This window comes from Euprymna scolopes, chromosome 7, assembly GCF_053919585.1.
Source record: "Euprymna scolopes isolate OS-2025 chromosome 7, ASM5391958v1, whole genome shotgun sequence".
NCBI classification, from domain to species: domain Eukaryota; kingdom Metazoa; phylum Mollusca; class Cephalopoda; order Sepiida; family Sepiolidae; genus Euprymna; species Euprymna scolopes.
Window position 1 is genome coordinate 166558659 of NC_136488.1, and position 21022 is coordinate 166579680.

General features: G+C 35.6%; 2 protein-coding genes across 3 annotated transcripts; one reads left to right on the forward strand and one right to left on the reverse strand.

The window, feature by feature from the left end:
* Positions 1–249: 249 nt before the first annotated feature.
* LOC145280257 (histone H4-like) lies at positions 250–1164 on the reverse strand. The gene has a single exon (XM_080132030.1). The coding sequence runs from the start codon at positions 1125–1127 to the stop codon at positions 816–818; it is 312 nt and encodes a 103-aa protein (XP_079988156.1). The 5' UTR covers positions 1128–1164; the 3' UTR covers positions 250–815.
* A 2101-nt stretch (positions 1165–3265) lies between these two features.
* LOC145280258 (uncharacterized) lies at positions 3266–20546 on the forward strand. Of its 2 annotated transcripts, none has more exons than XM_080132031.1 (3): positions 3266–3577; positions 15120–15233; positions 18755–20546. In XM_080132031.1, the coding sequence occupies exons 2-3, from the start codon at positions 15207–15209 to the stop codon at positions 20432–20434; spliced, it is 1707 nt and encodes a 568-aa protein (XP_079988157.1). In that variant the 5' UTR covers positions 3266–3577; positions 15120–15206; the 3' UTR covers positions 20435–20546. The 2 variants fall into 2 exon arrangements, with proteins under 2 accessions (XP_079988157.1, XP_079988158.1); XM_080132032.1 differs by having other exon boundaries at positions 18758–20546.
* Positions 20547–21022: the final 476 nt, after the last annotated feature.

Sequence of the window (21022 nt, forward strand, 5' to 3'; positions counted from 1 at the left end):
TATTAACTAGGGTGACCATGTACAATGCAAACTCCCTTGTTTTTCTTTAACGGATTACACCCCCCTTATTTTTATTTAACATACTGACTCAATGGGTCAAGGGTAGTCTAATATATGTATATGGACGAGAATTGTTAAAGTCATGCAATGAAACTTTACTAAAAAAAAAAAAAAAATCAAAAGCCGGGTAACCAAAGTGTCAGACATGTACTGAAGATATGATAGTTTTAAAGAAAAAAAAAAAGAAACAAAACTCAGAATTTGGTGTTAGACAAACAAAGTCATTTAGAAACAGACGGTATTCTATAAAGAAACAAAGAGAGTTCGACGGAACTGCAAGATGCATTGCTCCGACGTCATTTGGGATCTTAGAAAAAAAAAATGGAGCGGGTTGATTTCCGTCGTTTAGCCAAACATCTGTTCTAATTTTATTCGTTTGATTATTCAGAGTCAAAATTCTGATGGCAGATATGTTTTGTACAGAAACGAAAGTCGGGATTTCGTAGAAGAAAAGAAATTCCGACTAATTTTAGAGAAACTGACGAAAGCCTAGAGACGGAAATGATTCTATAAAATTAAATTTTCAAGAGTAGCATTATGCCGAAACCATTCTCGAAGAATCCTCAGGAATAAGAAAAAGTGTACAAAGTGATCGGTTATGAAAATGCTGCAGTTTTTATCCAGAGTAAAAAAATCGTTTAAATTCAGTTTACCGATTAATATCAGATTACTGCAACAATAAGTTGAACTTTCGTCAACTAAAATAATCTTCTAGTTTAAACAAACATGGGGGGGGGGATTCGTTTCCAATTCTCCTAACCGCCGAATCCATAAAGAGTTCTTCCTTGTCTTTTAAGAGCATAAACTACATCCATGGCGGTGACAGTCTTCCTCTTCGCGTGTTCGGTGTAAGTGACGGCATCACGGATAATATTCTCGAGAAAAACTTTCAAAACTCCACGGGTCTCTTCGTAGATGAGACCCGAGATCCGTTTGACACCACCTCTGCGAGCCAGACGACGAATTGCCGGCTTCGTGATTCCTTGGATGTTATCTCTTAGAACTTTGCGATGACGCTTGGCGCCTCCTTTTCCTAAGCCTTTGCCTCCTTTACCGCGGCCGGACATTTCTGTTGTTCGATTGCGAATGCGTTTGGTCTTTATGATCAGAAAATGCGACTATTTATACGCTTTGAAGTGACGCCTTCTCACGATAGAAAGTCAATGTTAACCAACCAGAATTAAATGAACGGTCGAGTCTATTTTCATCGAAACAAATAGAAGCAACACTAAATATCTATTGAAAAGTTTACTACGAGTTAAAAAAAAGACGCGCTCAACCATTTCACCAATATGTTTCACGAAATCAAATAAAATATCAAAGACATTTATATTAACATTTCATTCTTATTAATTCCCCTTTTCTTAAGTGTTTGTATAACATTTATTCTCCTTCGATTTTATTCGGAAATTCATAAACTATCATATATATATATATATATATATATATATATATATATATATATATATATATATTTTTTTTTTTTTTTAAGGCATTCTGTGAAAAGCAATAACGCCCGAGACTTGCCACTTCCGGAAAGCAGTGAAAGACAACAATCAATATCCGGTTCAACAATTTCTTTGTGATAAACAACGAATATGAATAAAAATCGTGACCCAGTCGTAAAGAACGATTATATATAATATTTTAATTTATGCAAATTTCGTATTACTAGAGAACTAATTGTACCCAATATATAGTCGTGGTCGTCCCGCACGGCCTAAACTTTACATGCGCTTAAATATGAAATTTAAATTCAGGCAGATTTCGTACTTGTCATTATAGAGCCAATACTATTGATTATATACATAATCTGAGACATCTGCATGCGTGTATTATGTTTTTTTTTACAGTTCACTTCTTGTAAGTAAAAAAAACAAACTTACTCGAGCTGAGATTGAAACCAAAACCTAAAGACAGTGAGTCAAGTACGATAACCATAAGGCCAAGTCAGAGAAGACACAAGACACTTTCATTACCGTGCTAGAAAGTTACTTACGCTGTAAAGTATCCTGGACATCTACAAAGCCACCATTCGCCCCTGCATGAAATGATGTTGCCATATTTCGGTTGGTGCATCTGCTACTAGTCTTTTACTCCTGGACAAGGTTAAAAAAAGAGTTGTCAACCTAATAAGACCCGCATTATCAACCAAATTCCGATCCGTCTCATCGACGAAATGTTGCATCCCTGTGCCTATTTTACAAGTATTTAATGGAAGGTGCTTCGACAAACAAACCCTTGTACCCACTCGGCATAAGTACCCCCAACTAACTCGGCAAGCAGCAAAATCCCACCCCTACAACGTAGAGATACCTAGATACCGAAGAGCTTTCTACGCAAATAGTTCCTTTTCTCGAACTGCTAGACTTTGGAATTTCCTCCCAAGTTGTTGCTTCCCTGACTCTACTGACATGGAAAGGTTCAAATGTAATGTGAACAGACATCGTGTTGCTCAACTCCCTACTTAGTATCCCTACAAATTTTGGCCCAAATAGTTGTCAAAGTGACAATGTGCCTTGTTTGGGATGAAAAATCAATAAAAACAGCAACAACAAAAAACACTCTTAGATGATCAGTGTACGACGGATTCTGATGCCGACTCCTCTTTTATTTCATCAGATACCTTTCAGCTTTTAACCCAACGAAGACACTAACTCGTATTCACTGGCATAAGAGTTCGAATCCGGTGTATCTGAAATTACAGAATTGAGTTCAACAGCTATCTGGTCACCCAAATAACTCACACATTAAAATAATTGGCCGTGATAGCTCCACGTGAGAACAGGGGGTGATTGGTCGTTTTGTGTCCCTCACTCTCCACACGAAGAGTCCTTGAGAAAATTTCCAGACTTGATGTTGGTGGTCCTGCAATTTAAAGCACGTTAACTCCGAAAGCTACACAGAGAAAAAAATAAAACAACAATCAACTCTGTTCAGTAATTTTGGATACACCCAGATTCGGATACGCACAGATTCCGATACACACAGATTCGGATACACCCGGATTCGGACCTTATGCCAGTGAACATCCGTTATGATCTTCGTTGGGTTATACCATGTATCCAGCGTAATTATCACGGTGTGGAAGTGATGGATTTCAAGCAAAGATACTGCTGCTAAAAAACATTCGCTCACTTGCTTTATCGATTACGATTCGTATCTTTTGACGTCACATTGCTTCTGAAGCTGCCATGCATCGTCTATAACGTCACACGATTTTTGACAATCAATCATCGTTTGTGTTTCCAACCCTACTGAAAAAGTTGCTGACAGGCCAGCTCAAAATGATACAGACCTAATTTGCGAAAAAGAGAGGATACAATAAAACCTCACGACTGGGAGATTATTGCGATTACAGGATACGGATCTTGACGTACTGAAAAAAAAATACGATTCTATTCCATTTCGACGGAGAAAAGTGTCGCGTTTATTAGTACCAAAGTATACAAGACGTTTAAAAAGTTATCATGCATGACATCATCCAACCACGTGTCACAGGTGCTCTAATATTTAGGTACGTAAAACAACTTTCTATTTTTCATTTTGAAAATTTCATTCTTAAATTATTTTGACTTATACCGACAACTAAAACATTTAAAACCTGGGTACTACGAGCATCGTTTCAAAAGTAAAACCTATTTTTAAACTAAAAAGCTAAAATGTTGAAGAGCCACAGAGACGGGAGGTATACCATTAAAATGAGCTGTCCCAGAATTTATTCTGAAATCGATGAACCCATCTCCTAACAGTGCTGACACCAACTATATCGTATTCGTAAAGGCTTAACAGGCGCTGGTGAATGTTGACCGATCCAATTTTTCTGCATGGAGGAATTTAATAACGCATCTCTGCATCTAACGCATGTTCATGACAGGGATTGCTTTTTAGAGTCACACATCGTCAATATCTGCAACAAAAAGATGAAAATTTCAGCTCATGAATGCATAAGTTCAGTCATAATAGCAATACAATTTGCAATCCCCTTTTGATCTATCGGGGCGAAATAAAAATAGGAGGCATTACTTTTAATAAGAAATAGCGAATAAGAGATTTACAAGAATGACATAAAGAACCGAGTACGAGTTTCGAATATTTTCGCATGTAACCGCTGCGATTGGCTGTTCTTGGTATCAGGGATAAATCCGTGCTATCATCAACATTCTGGTTACATATGTCCCAATAAAATAACTCGGATGCGAGTGTACATTTTGCTCATCGACATTTCCTACGATGTGAAACAAGTCATTTATGCACGGAAGAAGCGACTGCAGCCGTCACAGGGGATAGTAAGAGGATTTACAGGTTGTTGACCTCCAGCTTTTCTTCGTGCTCTTTTTGTTTATTCTTTTTGTCTTTTGTTGTTTTACGAGGATTTCAGTGTTTTCATATATTTTTCTTCTCCAGCTCTCCTTGTGGCCCTGTCGGTGGGGCATTAGAATACGCCGACTGCACCCCCCCCCACAGAGGGTAAAAGTCCCTCAATAGGGGTCCTGGATATGACCTTAAACTATATCTGATGGTGAGGCCCCAGCTTGCGGACTCTGGGGAGTGTGGGACCACCCTTTAATTGCCATTGCTCCCAGGTCCACTCTGACTCCTTGTTGGCTGCATTGACTTCCTAGTTGTTTGTGTCAATTTTGGTCGCTGTAAGAATAGATTTCAACTGATTTTTAAAACGGCGTTTTGATGCGCCGCGGGGTCTGGTTCCAATGGCAAGCTCTGAATAAAGAACTTGCTTAGGTAGGCGGTTGTCAGGCATTCGGGCAAGGTGTTCATCCCAGGTATACACGGTGTCTTATTATTGCGATTTCTATGCTTTCATTCCTGAGCGGAGGAGAACCTTGGTGTTCGTGATTAAATTTTTCCACTTCATGCGTAAGATATAAAATGTATACACTATTCACGTTTTTTTCACATTCTTTTCCTCCTTCGTGGCACGGGTTCGAGCCTGCCTGCCTACTATCACTTTTTTTTGCTCAACACACACCTCCAATAACCCGGGCAGCGCCGGGAACCCAGGCTAGTTTTAAATAAATTATAGGGGTTGGAAAGCATAGAATTTAGGGCAATCCAGCATTTCTTCGATACAAGGTTGACAAAATAGCCTCGAACCCTATATCACATAAAAGGAACCAAATTTCCCTAATCACCGTTATGTTACTAGTTTTAAATAAGCGGAACATAAGCAATAGAAACAGAACTTTTTTTTTTAATAATAAACATTTTTTATTTTAAACAATATACATGACTTTTTGGAAATTTAAAAAATATAATCACGTATTTAATAATTATTAATAATTTAATTGCAATTTATCTATTTATTTAACTAGCAATGGTTGCCCGGATGTTTGGAGGTGTATGCTGAGCAAAAAAACAAAACTAAAACAAAAAAAAACGGTCCATTTTTTAAACTTTGACCCCTATTATAACCCCTTAACATTTATTGTTTAGGGCTGAAATAAAGTTATTAAGTTAGATCCATGTCCAAGGAATCTATATCTAAAATTTCAAATATTTAGACCCAAAATTGTGGGAGCAGTTTGGTAGAGTTCTCAATGGTCAAATCGTTGAACTTTGATCCATTAACAGCAACATTTCTGGCCGAAAACCGATCGCATCGATTTTCCCAAATCTCAGTACCCTGTATATCAAATTTCGAGTCTTTAGACTTAAAATTGACAGTTATTGCGTATGGAAATGTACACAGACACACACACACATACAGACACTTTCACTTTTATATATAGATATAGATGAAAGAATGATACTTCAACAACAAAATATTTTATGAATTGTTCTGTTCACAAAATGTTGAAAAATATGGATCTTTTACAGTTTCCAAATTATGAAAAAAAATCATAAATAAATATGAAAATTAAATTAAATTTAAACTGAACAATCATGAGAAATCCATTACATTATATTGCCGAAGAAATTACGTTTAATTCTTCGACGCCAAAGAAATTCCTGTTGTTGAAATTGCTCGATTGTTTTAAATTAAAAAAGCCCTGTATATTGTTTAAAATAAATAAAGTGTTCATTATTTTTATTTAAAAAAGTTATGTTTATATTGCTCATGTTCTGCTTATTTAAAACTGCTTACATAGCAACATACCGGTGATTAGAGAAATTTGATCCCTTTTATGTGATAATGGGTTCGAGGCTATTTTGTCAATTTTTTCTCGAGGAATATGCAGGAATGCCGAATTTAATTATTGAGCCTTATTTTTATAAGAAAATTATCTTAGGATTATGATTAAATATATAGATATTAAATGAGACTAGAAAGTCTAAAGGGATTCAGATGGTGATTTCCTTCTAAAATGATTAGTGAGGCAAATAATCAAGAAATTAAACTGCAGAGGAAAAATCAAGGGTAAATTTCTCAGAAAGTAACCTTATCTATGTTTTGTGAAATATAGGAATTATTTCAATTTGGTGATAAAGAAATTTAAGGGATTTAATAGTGGCTAGGATTTCAAAGTTGCTATATTTGTATTTTTCTTATGTTTGCATTCGAAAATTAGTTCGCTTTTGGTATTAATCACATTTTTACTTTGAGGGGATGTTATTATCCTTATAACCTCAGAAATGCTCTGGTGACATGACTTAGAGCTTGTGGTATATGACTTAGCCTTACTGAGAATAGCCGAGTGTTCTTAGATCTAAGTATTTTTTTTTATTATTAAAGTCGTTAAAGATGTCCCTTGGTTACTATTTGTATTTATATTATTAAATGAAGACGTGTGGTTAGAGATTCTTAGCTTTATTAAAGTAGAAATAGATTCAATATATGCGTGTGTTTTGAACGGAGCCTGGCTATTGTTGCTGTGGATTTCTATAATGGTTATGGATGGGAAAAGAAAATAGATCGTAATTGTTGTGATTATCAATAGATGGTAATGGAAGAGAAACACTAACAAGGTTAGAAAGAGATAGATTGTCCATATTCCTATCATGCGAATTATAAGGTAAACTACTCTTAGTGTTGTTTCTTGGTGGAATAGTTGATGTAATCAAAAGGGCTTGGTCGTTGATAATTGATTGAAGGAGGGTTGGCGATTGCGAATGATTTGTACTGTTTTTTTTTTTGAGGGAGCTTTAGTCGGTATTATAATTACTGTGCAAGAATATACAACATCTTTATGGATGCAGTTATTGCTTTTTTTGACAATTACAATTAGTTTTAGGAGCTAAGGAGGAAAGGAATTGCATGGGTTGCTTTATTGATGAGATTATTTATTTGCTATGTTAGGCTTTGCTGCGTAAGAAACCTTAATGAAATTAATCTTAATGATTTTTTAATTAAGTATAGTGTAGTTATGTGGGTACTTAAACGATTTTTCTACAATATTGAGATATTTGTTTTGACATTATAGCTGAAAGGGTGGTTAAACCAGATAATATTCTTCCGCTTAATCTTTTTTTGTGGGCAAGAGTTATTATAATTAGAGTGATGGTTAGTATATTATGGATATGGGATGCAATTATTATTATTATACATTTTAATATGCCAGTTTCTTGTGGATATGGGACGCAATTATTATTAATATACATTATTATACATTTTAATATGCCGGTCTCTTTTAGTCTCAGAAATGTTATGTGTAATTATTGAAGGTAAACGGTTGGTCGTGGAGTTATTATGGTTATACTTAATCTTCTTACTATACCTGAGTGCTTTAGGGCATTATTTGTTATATAATGGGGTATCAACATGATGTATGTTGTATGGACACTGAATGGAAACACTGCGTATGTATGTAACGAAGGGTTCATCTGAATATGTGTATGTCTCACTAAATGACTATGGTGGTTCTTCACTAATTGAACCCTAGCCTATCGTGTTGCAGTCAAGGTGTTTGTTCTTAACATTTTCTTAGTGCATCTTTAACCCTTTTAACACACTGCCATGATCGTTAGTAGTGTTTCTTTTAGTGTGTGTGTGTGTGTGTGCGTGCGTGCGTGCGCGCGGACGGACATATAACACGAATACATGAACGCGGCATACCTGCTTCTGCTGCTCAACAAGAAGGATTTTGTATAAATGAAGACGTTTCAAAAGAGATACCAATACGCTGTGTATTATTATGTAGTTTATTCACTCCCAGGCATTACATCTAGCAGAGGAGCGATCGACGATCTTTACTTGGATGGTTAGTACTTACACGACCCCCATCTGAGATGCCCCCCCTTTGAGAGGAGACCTCTTTCAGATCATGTTTTTCCGCTGACATCCTCAATCCAGGTACTCCATTTTTCTCATGTGTAATAGATTATAATTATTGATGTTATTTTCATAAATATGGATACATTAATTATAATTAATAAATTTACTAATTATTAAATAGAACATGGTTTGAAGAATATACCTAAATTAATAGAACTTGTTAGTACGAATCGATGGGTTTAGTGACTTTATTTCTAAATTCCAAATCATGTAATGGAAACATATTAAATTTTCGGATTTAAATCATGTCAAAACGCACTTGTTTCCTTTTGACGGATTGATTGTTGCCATTTCTTCTGATAAGTTAAGGGCAAAATAAATTCACTAATTGATAAAATAGTAAAGTGATTGATTTTATGCTCTGAAACAGATACTGTCACGAATTGTAAATTTCAACCGAATTAAAGGAATAAGTTATAAGATGATCAACATCATGAACTTTGGAGTATAGACTTTTGTCATTCATTCAGTACGTGTATGTATATATATATATATATATATATATATATATATATATATATATATATATATATATATGTATATATATATACAAGAGAAAGAAAATTAAAACTGTACGTTGAAATTTACAATTTGATGCGAAGAATAAGAATAGCATTCTTAATTTTCTTTGTCTTATAATAAGTTCTGCTCTCTATTGCGTATTGAGCTGTTTAAATTCGGTTGGGATTAAATTTTCTATATATAAATGCTGGTATTTGTATTAGTTTGAACTTTACCATTGCGTATATCAGGTAAACACGACATCCCTTTGATTTCATTTATATATATATATATACTAGTAATGGGACGATTCCTATATTATTCTAGATTCCGATACAATTTCCGATTCCGATTCTTTATAAATCTCTAAATATTAACAATAGAGTAGTTATTTTTTTTAAAGATTACCGTAAAAACACGCGTTAAATATTTCTCTGTTTGTAAAAATACATTTGTGTGTGTGTGGGGGGGGTGATCTATTGATTAGTTTTACTGATAGTTTAAAATATAAATATTATTACAGAATAAGCAGTAGAATTTTTTGCTTAAAAATAATCACATAACAAAGACAATTAAAAGAATCGTTTTTGGCATCGGGGAAAAAGCATGAACTTTTCCGATATTGATTCCGATACCCAGAAAAAACCCGATTTTTCTGATCCCAATTCTAATTTCGATTAATGATCCCACCACTAATCTATCTATCTATCTATCTATCTATCTATCTATCTATCTATCTATCTATCTATCTCTTATATAAGTTATTTTGTATGTGTGTGTGAGTTGCTTCCTCATAGGTTCCGAAACGGTTGGTCCTATCTTTTTCAAATTTCACACAAAGCTAATTTATATGTTTGGCAGTGTTCTTAGATATGTTTTGTACAGAAATTCATCCGATAAGTATCGAAAATCGAAAAAATGCGATCTTAAAAATAGTTTTTTTATAGATTTAAAAGATAATTTTTACAGAGGAATATTTTACGTTACACCGTCAGGTGTAACGTAAAATATTCCCATGTAAAATTCTTCCTTTTTATCTGTAACAAAGCGGACGATCTTTAAGATCGTCAAGCCCAACTATCAGCTGACGGGATATAAAGAAGACACAGACGGAATTTTATGAACGACATTATCACTATTATTATTTTATTTTATAATTTTTTTTCTGTGAATTAGTCCACCAGGCAAATTATTCCTCGTAATATATAGTAATCAATAGAGGATTGATTCTATAATAATACATACGTAATCTGCATGAATGAAAATATCGTGTTTAAGTGTATTGTACGGTCGGGTAACGCTGGGCGGCCAGCTAACATATATATATATATATATATATATATATATATATATATATATATATATATATATATATATTAGTGGCACTGATGAGTTGTGATACAGCGATACAGGACTGTATGTCGATGACTACAAATATTTTAAGCCCCCCCCCCTCTTTGGGTAGAGCACTGTCGTAAGTAATCTCACCCGCTACTTAATTGGTTGAAAAATGCGACGCCCGCTCTTTGTTTATAAACAAAGCGGTTAGAGCACTGTACAAGTGGTGGACGGATGTTTGTTTAAATAGATATTTGGCGAGATTATTTAAGGGCGCCGTTCCCGTGGGTCGATCGGTAGAAGTGCTGACTGTTAACGCGATGTTTCTCGGTTCAATCCTCGGCTTGGGAGAGGTGCTAGTCTAGCGGCACTGATGAGTTGTGATACAACGAAACAGGACTGTATGTCGATAACTACAAACATATATATATATATATATATATATATATATTTATATAATGTAAAATAGAAAAATCTTAATATTGAATATTTATTCAAATTTTCAAAAAAACATTAGAAACCTGTAAAGAAGGTATACACAATTGTAATTATCCGACTGGGAGTACAAATATATATATATATATATATATATATATATATATATATATATATATATATTTGTACTCCCAGTCGGATAATTACAATGAGATGATGTTATGATTTAATTTGTTGTTAAGAGTTATCCCCCTTGGGATTGACATTCATAATAAAAGCGCCCTCTGTTTCATTTTCCCGCTCGATCCTTTCAAGAGCGTACGTGTATTTTACAGTTAATAAAACCTTTCTAAAAGGCAATTCTTTACTTACTGATACTATTCACTTCAATTTTATTAACTGTAAAAAAAAAAAAAAAAAAAAAAAAAAATAATGGATCAAATCTTACGTCCCGACAGATTCGAGGTGGAACCTACATGCCCTAATTCCGAAAAATCCTATAGGCATTGGAAATTAACCCTCCAGAATTATATCCGCTCACATAATAACGGATTAATCGAAAACACTTCAGATAATTTCTTTGCCTTGATCAATTGTATTTCAACCTCCGTTTTCGATTTAATAAGCGATAAAACCGACTACGATAGTGCATTAAGAACATTGGACGCCGCTTATTTAAAACCTGAAAATATTGTTTATAATAGATATCGATTGATGACGACGAAGCAACAAACAACACAAAATATAGATGCCTTCATACTACAATTGGAAATGCTTGCCAAAACATGTAACTTCGAAGCGGTTTCTGCTGAAGAAAACAAAAATCAATACATTCGGGAAGCTTTCATCGGCGGAATTTCTTCTTCGTCCATCCGACAACGACTGTTAGAAAAACCCATCCTGACTTTACAAGACACATATGCCACGGCCAGATCTCTTGAACAAGCAGAAAAGCATTCGATAAGCTACGCAAATAACTTTACTGTAGCAGCTACAAATAATCCTTCGGGCTACAATCGTATAGCTGTGACTAAAGAAAATATGCATCCAAAAGGGGTTTGTTTTTTCTGTGGAAAATCACGTCATCCTCGATATTTATGTCCTGCACGAAACGCCGAATGTAAAAAATGCAAAAAAAAATGGTCATTGGGCTAACGTGTGTAAATCTTCTATTTCTAACACTCATACTGCTGTTCTTTATGACGACTCTGACTACCCCTCACCTTCTCTATCCTGACTAGGAACTAACTCCAAAGATGTCACATTCACTCAATGCCAAATTAACGGGCACTTCGTGAACGCTATGGTGGACTCCGGCAGTGTAAAAACATTCATTAATGAAAATACTGCTAAAAAACTTAAACTCTTCACAATACCTAAAAACAAAACTATAGCCCTGGCTGCTTCCGATCAACATGCTAAAATAACTGGCGAAGCTGTCGTGGATTTAATACTGAAAGATAAAACCCATTCTGGAATAACAATTGAAATCATTGAAAACCTTTTCATTGATTTAATAATCGGAAAAGATATTTTAAAAAAATATAAAAAAGTAACACTTAAATTCGACGGTCCTAGAGACAAACTTATAATTGGAGCTATAAACACGAATAATTTTTTTCCTACCATAAACGTTCCACCCCCTCCTCTCTTTTCTAATCTTTCTCCTCATACTACTCCTATTGCGACAAAATCCCGACGTTACACTTTTGCCGCCAACAAATTCATAAAAGAAGAGACTGCTAGAATGTTGAAAGAAGGCATAATTGAACCTTCGATATCTCCGTGGCGAGCGCAGGTTCTTGTAACTTCGAATGAGAATCATAAGAAAAGAATGGTAGTCGACTACAGCGATACCATCAATAGATTCACGGAACTAGACGCTTACCCAATGCCTAATATCAATAAGATGGTAGACGACATCGCTAAATATAACATCTTCTCTACTCTCGACCTAAAATCTGCTTATCACCAAATACCTATAAATCATGCTGATCGTAAATTCACTGCGTTTGAAGTAAGTGGCAAACTTTTTCAATTTACTCGTCTTCCTTTTGGCGTCACCAATGGAGTAAGTGCTTTCCAGAGGAGCATAGACTATATTATAGAAAAAGAAAATCTAACCGATACCTTTGTGTATGTTGATAACGTAACTATATGTGGGAAAAATCAAGAAGAACACGATTACAATCTTCAAAAATTCTACAAAATTGCTAAACAATATAACATCACTTTAAATGAAAATAAAAGCATAATTTCTTCTAGTTCTATTACTCTACTCGGCTACACCATAGAAAATAATCAAATAGCTCCCGATTATCAAAGACTAAAACCATTACTCGAAATGCCACCTCCGCTGAATCTTAAATCTCAAAAAAGAATAGTTGGAATGTTTTCCTATTACTGCAAATTCATTAAAAATTTTCTGATAAAATTTTATTACTAAATCAAAACAAAGAATTTCCACTACCTCCATCTGTATTAAAATCTTTTCAAACATTGAAAAATGATCTAAAAGACGCCACTTTAATAACGGTAGATCCAAATAAAGAATTTGAAGTAGAAACGGACGCTAGTAACTATTGCATTGCTGCAACACTAAATCAAGAAGGTCGTCCTATTGCATTTTTTTCAAGAACTCTCAATACTAACGAAATTAAGCACCATGCAGTAGAAAAAGAGGCAGCCGCTATTGTAGAAGCTCTCCGTAAGTGGCGACACTTTCTACTCGGCAGGCACTTTAAAGTCATCACAGATCAGAAGAGCATCAGCTTCATATTCGACAATAAAAGAAAATCTAAAATTAAGAATGACAAAATATGTCGTTGGCGTATAGAATTATCCCAATACAATTTCACTATAGTTTATCGACCTGGACCTGAAAATATTGCTGCTGACACATTCTCTCGCATCTCTGCTCTTACTTACAATCTACAAGATCTTCGTGATTTACATAAACAATTATGTCATCCTGGTGTTTCAAGATTAAGCCATTTTATAAGAACGAGGAACCTCCCTTTTACTTTGGATCAAATTAAGAATATTACTGACTCTTGCTCATCCTGTCAATTACTGAAACCCAAATTCGCCAATACCAATGGAGGGACTCTCATTCAAGCCATATTACCTTTTCAACGATTAAATCTTGATTTTAAAGGCCCTCTACCTACTTCTATACATGGCAACAAATATCTACTTACTCTAATTGATGAGTATTCCCGTTTTCCTTTCGCTTTTCCTTGCAGAGATATGACAAGCAAAACCATTATCCACTGTCTAAACAAACTCTTTTCAATTTTTGGTTTGCCTGACATGATACATACTGACCGTGCTTCTGATTTCTTAGCAAGAGAAATAAAGGATTTTTTACACAAAAAAGGAATTGCTACTTCTAAAACAAGTAGGTATCATCCTGAAGGTAATGGACAGATTGAAAAACTCAACGGTACCTTATGGAAGGCCATTCAAACAACATTACATTCTAATCAAATGAAACTACCTTATTGGGAAGACATACTACCGAACGCACTTCATTCAATTAGATCATTACTTTGTACTGCCACTAATATGACTCCCCATGATAGACTATTCAAATATAGTCGTAAATCTGCTTCCGGAATTTCAATTCCTTCTTGGGTTAAACCAGGCCCAATATATATTAGAAACCACACTAAAACAAGTAAACATGACCCTCCTGTAACGCCTGCCACCCTAATAGATGTCAACCCCCACTACGCTTATGTTCAACTACCTTCTGGTACTGAAACCACTGTCAACGTTCGAGACTTAGCTCCAAACTCATCAAGTGAAGAAAACTCTAATAATAATCCTACTACTTCAGAGACTTTATTTAAACCTTCTACTAATGAAAACATTGGTCATGAGGAAGACAAAAATCAATCGTCTGATCTTGAAGAAAATCAGATTTCACTAAAAAAATAATACTGAAAATCAGCATTCCTGCCAATCTGTGCGGAGGTCGTCCCGAGTTCGACAATTCCCTAGTAAATATAAGGATTTTGTGACTAAATACTGAAAAAACTGCAGTTTGGGTTCATATGTTATTTGTAAATAAAATGATTCTTATGTGATTGTAAAAAAAAAAAAAAAAAAAAAAAAAATTTGTCTATAATTAATTACCCCTTACTTGAATACTTTAGGACGGGGAAAATGTTATGATTTAATTTGTTGTTAAGAGTTATCCCCCTTGGGATTGACATTCATAATAAAAGCGCCCTCTATTTCATTTTCCCGCTCGATCCTTTCAAGAGCGTACGTGTATTTTACAGTTAATAAAACCTTTCTAAAAGGCAATTCTTTACTTACTGATACTATTCACTTCAGATGACAATCTGGTAATATATATATATATATATATATATATATATATATATATATATATATATATATATATATATTACCAGATTGTCATCACATTTCATATTTAAATGCTCTTGGATCGTAGTTGAGGTATATACTCATTTCGTGCAATTTTGATAGACTTGTATTCTACCTTTTATTCTTAATATATATATATATTTTTTTTTTTTAGAACCAGAAGCTTTTTCCATGGACTGAATTAAAAATTAAAAAAAAGTTGTTGTTAGTCTGAAAGGACATTTAAAGATATAGAACCGCCATGAATCCGGAAAACGACAAAGAGATGGTACGTATAGAATAACTGTCTTTCCATAACAGATTTTACAGGTTGTATATCAGAATCACAAGCAATTATAAACAGTTAATCTTAAGAACTAACTTCTCAATTTCTACGAGAGTCGTTTTAAAAGTAACTAAAAATTGAAGCGCTACGAAGACGTAAGTGGTGCCAATAAACGAGCGATATTTTGTGCCCCAGAATGAACGATGGCTGTGTGAGTATTGGTTCTCATTTAGAACATTCTAAAAATCAGGAATGTTTTAAATAAAAAAAATACTTAATTATACTTTTTACTTATTACTAGGGTTATGTATCATTCATGCTAATAAATATATTTACAAATTATTTTTTAGCAATGCTATTCTTTTTCATTCATTTTTTTACAAAGAGGCACCACTTATCAAGGCCAGGTGGCCACTCGAGGATAAAGGTTTATGAGTGTACAGTAGTCAATGACAATATCATAGTAAGCTTTAGTAGTGGAAATTTGGTAAATTCGATTACTTAAGGGGACGGCTCACCAAGAACTTGTTCATGTTGGACTTTAGGACGGCCATATTGTAGTCAGATGGAAAACAGGGAAACGGAAGGGAAAGTTCCACAGGCGTGCAGTTCTAAGAAAGAAACTTTGTTCATGGAATCTACGTTTTGGTTTAGGCACAGTGAGGGAAATTATTGATAGTGGTTTCAGCTAGAATAGTGTCTTTGGTGAGCTCAGACAAGCACTTGCCATAAAAATCTCTTTTTATTAATTTAGTACTTTCTAAATAGTGATCCATTTTCAACCATTCCTAATATTTACATGTTTGTCTATGTTCAACGCATTTTTTTATTACAAGTGTGGATCTTGCTATATTAAATAGACGAGACACTCGTTTATATTTTACGCATTCCAGACAACCTATACACAGGGTAATACACGTTAATAGTTTCTAATGCACTTAATACTATGGAACTACCCACCCGTGGACTCTGTTCCGCTGGCCTCCTTTCGAGTTAACTACAATATGGTCATCTTCAAGTTCAACGTAAACAAGTTCTTGTTGAACCATCCCCTTCAATAATCAAACTATATCGAATTTCCACCACTAACGATTACTACGCTTTTGTGCCGGTGACCACCATACACTCAGTAATCTTTATCCTCAAGTGGCTTTCGAACCCCGATAAGTGGTGACTCACCCGTAAAAAGAATTATAACTTTAATAAAATAACTTATCTCTACATATAACAAAATAGGATCAATTATTCCCTACGGAAAAAGCACTATAGCTTGGCAAACGCAGACGCCATGTATAAATTCATAATCAAACTATTAGCCACTATCTTACATAGTTTTTGCGCATATTTGCAGTCGCATTCAGCGGTTATAATAAAATCTTATATTGATTCCTAGGAGTGTCACAGTCCAAACTATGTCTAAATTTACAATGATGGACCAATGTTTTCTCACTAATTATTTTCTCCTCTCACTCATCCAACCTAACAATTAATCAAACAATACCTACCTCACAGAAGAGATGTTGCGAGTTTGTCTCTGCTTTATCGGTATTTTCATGGCAGGTGCTCGTCTGAGTTCCAATCTCTGGTCCCCTCTCGCCAAACTTTCACAAGAAACACCCGTCTAGCAGAAAACACAATAAATAATTTCCGCCACTCTTTATCTGTGCCTAAACCTAAACGTAGATTCCATGAACAAAGCTTCTTTCTTAGAACTGCACGCCTATGGAATTGTCTTCCGTTTTCCTGCTTTCCAGCTGACTACAATATGGTTGTCTTCAAGTCTAACGTAACGTAAACAAGTTTTTGATGAGCCGTTCCATATAAGTTAACAAATTTACCGAATTTCCATTACTAATGATTACTTTATTGTCCAATTGTCTACTGTGCACTCTTTAACCCTTATCCTCGAATGGCCTCTTAGCCTTGATAAGTCGTGATGCCTTTGTAAAAAAACGTACAATTTTACTTGAACATAATATGTAAAATATAGCACGCTCCGTATTCTGTAAACTTACAAAACACATGTTGTTATATAACATCTACACCAACACAGCGAACACTACCCCGGCCATGGATACCATTCACCAACACTTGACAACTATGACAAATAATTATTAAGGCAATCAATGCCCAAATATAACTGACTTAATACAGTAATAACTGAACGTGTCCGCCAGTGCTGTCAAATGACACTAACCACCTATAAAGATCAGTATCCTCCAGTTACAGCAGATAACAATCATAACCGCAAATGAATGACAGTGCCCGCCACTGGATGACAGTAATCGATACTGACCGCCATGCATCGACAATGAGTGTTGTAAAGGCAAGTCACCGCCATAAAACAACTAATCGCCAGTAACCACCCACGCCAATAATGACAATTATTGGATTCCGTTAACTGCCACTGATAGAAAATGCAAGGCAGTCGAAGGCAGATGCTTTCACTTTGGCTATTGCTGCTAGTGCTGGAAATTTATTTGAGACAAGAATGCCTACCTCCAGCAACCGCCGTCATTTGTGTTAATATTTTTTCAGTTGTTTATCCATAATCAGTAATTTATGTGACTCACATACGATAATGCATTAGATAATCATAGGTTATTTCGTTTTCGGAGTGGGGGACACCATAGATGCTTTGTCTTTGTGTCATATTTTCACCGGGCAATGCCGGCATACGAGTTCTGGTAGTTGACAATATTTACAGTATATCAATACTTTACAGGTTATTTATTGCTGAATCTAGTAACTTTTGTTCTTCATATCCTCAAATGTTTATTCATGATGTTTGCCTTTTCAAACACATCAACCTTTTTCAAATTATTTAATGCCAAAATCCGGTCATTGTAGTAAAAGTTGTGTTTCAGTTTTTTTGTACTTTCAAATGTACTTTTTTAAATTTGATTCGGTTGTGTTTTTGGTAATTTCGGAAATGAGTTTTTATGCTTCAAGTTCTTTGTATTTTTAAATATTTATTTGTGGTGTTTGGTTTGTTTTGTTTTACGGAATACCACCCTTTTCATGTTATTTAATCATCTGGCTTCATTGTCTGGCAGTGGCAGTTAGCGGAATCCACTGGTTGTCATTTTAAACGTGGGTGGTTACTGGCGATTAGTGTTGTTTTAGGTTGTTTACTTGCTTTTACAACGGTCACTATCGGTGCATGGCGGTCAGTATTGGTCACTATCATCCAGTGACCGGCATTGTTATTTAGTCGCAATTATGACTTATCTGCTGTAACTGGAGGATACTGATCCTTATAAGTGGTTAGTGTCAGTTGATAGCACTGGCGAACACGTTTAGTTATTGCTGTATTAAGGCAGTTAATTTTGGGCACTGGCCGCCTTAACAACTATTTCTCAGAAGTCGTCACGTGTTGGAAAATGGCGGACATGGGCAAGGTAGTGGTCGCTGTGTTCGTGAAGATGTAATAATACATATTAACATTTTCTGCTACTCTTATCTATAATTTTGGTAAATTTAATGTATTCATGATGAAGCTGATTTCTATTTGTTTTCCAAAGCAGGAGAAAGAGGACACCCACTTTGAAGAGGATGACCATAACATAGACCCAAACCTGGAAGATGAACTAATGGACGATGGCTTAATAACCCACATATCCGGTGTCGACGGTGAGCCCGTTCAACATTTGACTAATCAAATTACTCACCCGGCCTGCAGTGTAGCATTCGAAAAAAACAAAAGCAAAGATATTATTTCTGACATGCCGACTAACAAATCAGAGCCTAACTATAACACGTCGACCAACTATATCGATCCAGAGAACAGGCCGTTCATTAAAGGAGACCTTGTTTTCGATAAGTCGGTATTCAAAGCCGGCATGAATAGAGACCTTGGATATGAGTCGAAATTCATTCTTAGCCAGGTACCCGAAAAACGCAGCAAAGAGCAAATTGAAGACGTTCGACAAGAGTTGATTGTTATGGGCATCAAATCCTTTCTGGATTACCCGGCGTGGATGCAGCACAATATTATCAAAATTGCTCGCTTCGATGTGGTCACGCAATACACCGTTATCATCTCCCAATGTAACCCAGCCAATAAATGTTACATTTTACTTAAGGGAACTGTTGAAGTGTACACATTTAATAAGGCAAACCGTTCCAAAAATATAGTTTTTCTTAAGAGGGGTGACATGTTTGGGGAGACAGAAATGGTCAACAGACTCAACTGGAATGCAACCTACACGAGCAAAGGAAACGTCGAACTATTACGCGTAGACCGTGACGAAATGATAAATCTATTAACCTACCATCCACTCATGAATGAACCTTTCGATCATATAAAGTTTTTGCAGCGGTGCGACTTTACCAATTCATGGCCCCTGGATCGGCTCACCGATAAACCCGGAGTCTGTATTCCATACTTTTTTAAACGGAACACGTTGATTGTTGAGGACAGTTATAACACCGACTTCCTCGTGGTCATTCGGTCAGGAAAATGTCGAGTGATGCGTAAGCTTTATAGAAACGTACGTCCGAAACCAGCCAAGTCGAAACCGGTTAAAGATAACGGCAAAAGGTTCAACAAAAAGTATTTTTCTCTGAGCCGGAAAGAGGTGCAAGCCGATTCTGTTCATGTTGACACTTTGAAACGGATCCTAAGCACGCGTAGTGACGACGAAACTCAAACAACTTTCTTCAAGGCGGGCAACAATCAACAGTACGGTATGTCCTGCAAGAAGGATACATGCTACGATTACTGTTTCGAAATCGGCGAACCTGGGAACAGTAAATCGCAAGCATATTCCCTGGATGAAAAACTAGGAAATACATCGCGAAATAGAGAGAATCATCCTTCACAGGGAACCGTAAAGGGGGATGAGGAACACAAGACTCCGGTTTACATCGAACTTGAAACATTAAAGGCAAAAGATGTGTTCGGCTTGGAGACATTGGGGTTCGATAAACACTATGACAAAACCAACAGTAAAGGACTGTTTCTAGTCAGCAGTGAGGACCACAGGGGAGTAAGTGCGGTATTTCTCTCTAAAACCATGTTCAATGCGTACGCCTCTGAGAAAGTTGTGTGCAACGTGCAGAGGTTAATGAAGGTGTACCCAGATAGCAAGACAATATTTGACGAAATCGAAAAACAGAAATTATCGTGCAACAATAGCGGTACCTGTGAGTGCTTCATTGGAACTCCGCAAAATTCCAGATATGCTCCATGGAAATATTGATTCAGTATTTTTATACTGAAACGACGAGCAACTATCTCGAATCAATAACCAAAAATTATGAAAGAACAATCTTGAAAATATTTTGGAATAGTAATTATTATTATTATTATTATTATTATTATTATTATTATTATTATTATTTCACTCACTTGGAGTTCTCACACAGGTCGTCATCAGAGATTGCTCAATGAAAAAGACCGGCGGTGTTCCCTGGAGTTTGGGTGACAACAAATCTCCCCAGTTTGTTTGTAATTCTTACCTCTATCCACAACCTTTGCAAATAAATTTGTACCGTCGCAACAATCGCTTGTCGTTGATTTTTCGGTGACAATGATCTTGAATTTGGATGGCAATACGTTTTCTCAACGTCTGAGTCTCCATCCGCACTAGTCCAGTGGAGGTCTGGTAAGTGCTTTTATTCCCCTCGGTCTTTCCATCTTCCTTGACCCTTCGACTATTTGGTGTAGTGTCATGTTGGCACTATATATATTTTTTTGGAGGGGGGGGTAAGGGTAAGGAGAGAAATATGGGGAGAGGGAAGTAAGATGGGAAGGGGAGGTAGTAGTCAGTCTTCACATCTCTAGATTT

Excerpts from the sequence above, each read along its gene's own strand:
- LOC145280257 (XM_080132030.1), bottom strand. The coding sequence starts at position 1,127 with ATGTCCGGCCGCGGTAAAGGAGGCAAAGGCTTAGGAAAAGGAGGCGCC.
- LOC145280258 (XM_080132031.1), top strand. The coding sequence starts at position 15,207 with ATGAATCCGGAAAACGACAAAGAGATG. Across the intron at positions 15,234-18,754 it reads CGGAAAACGACAAAGAGATG|CAGGAGAAAGAGGACACCCA; the intron begins GTACGTATAGAA and ends TGTTTTCCAAAG.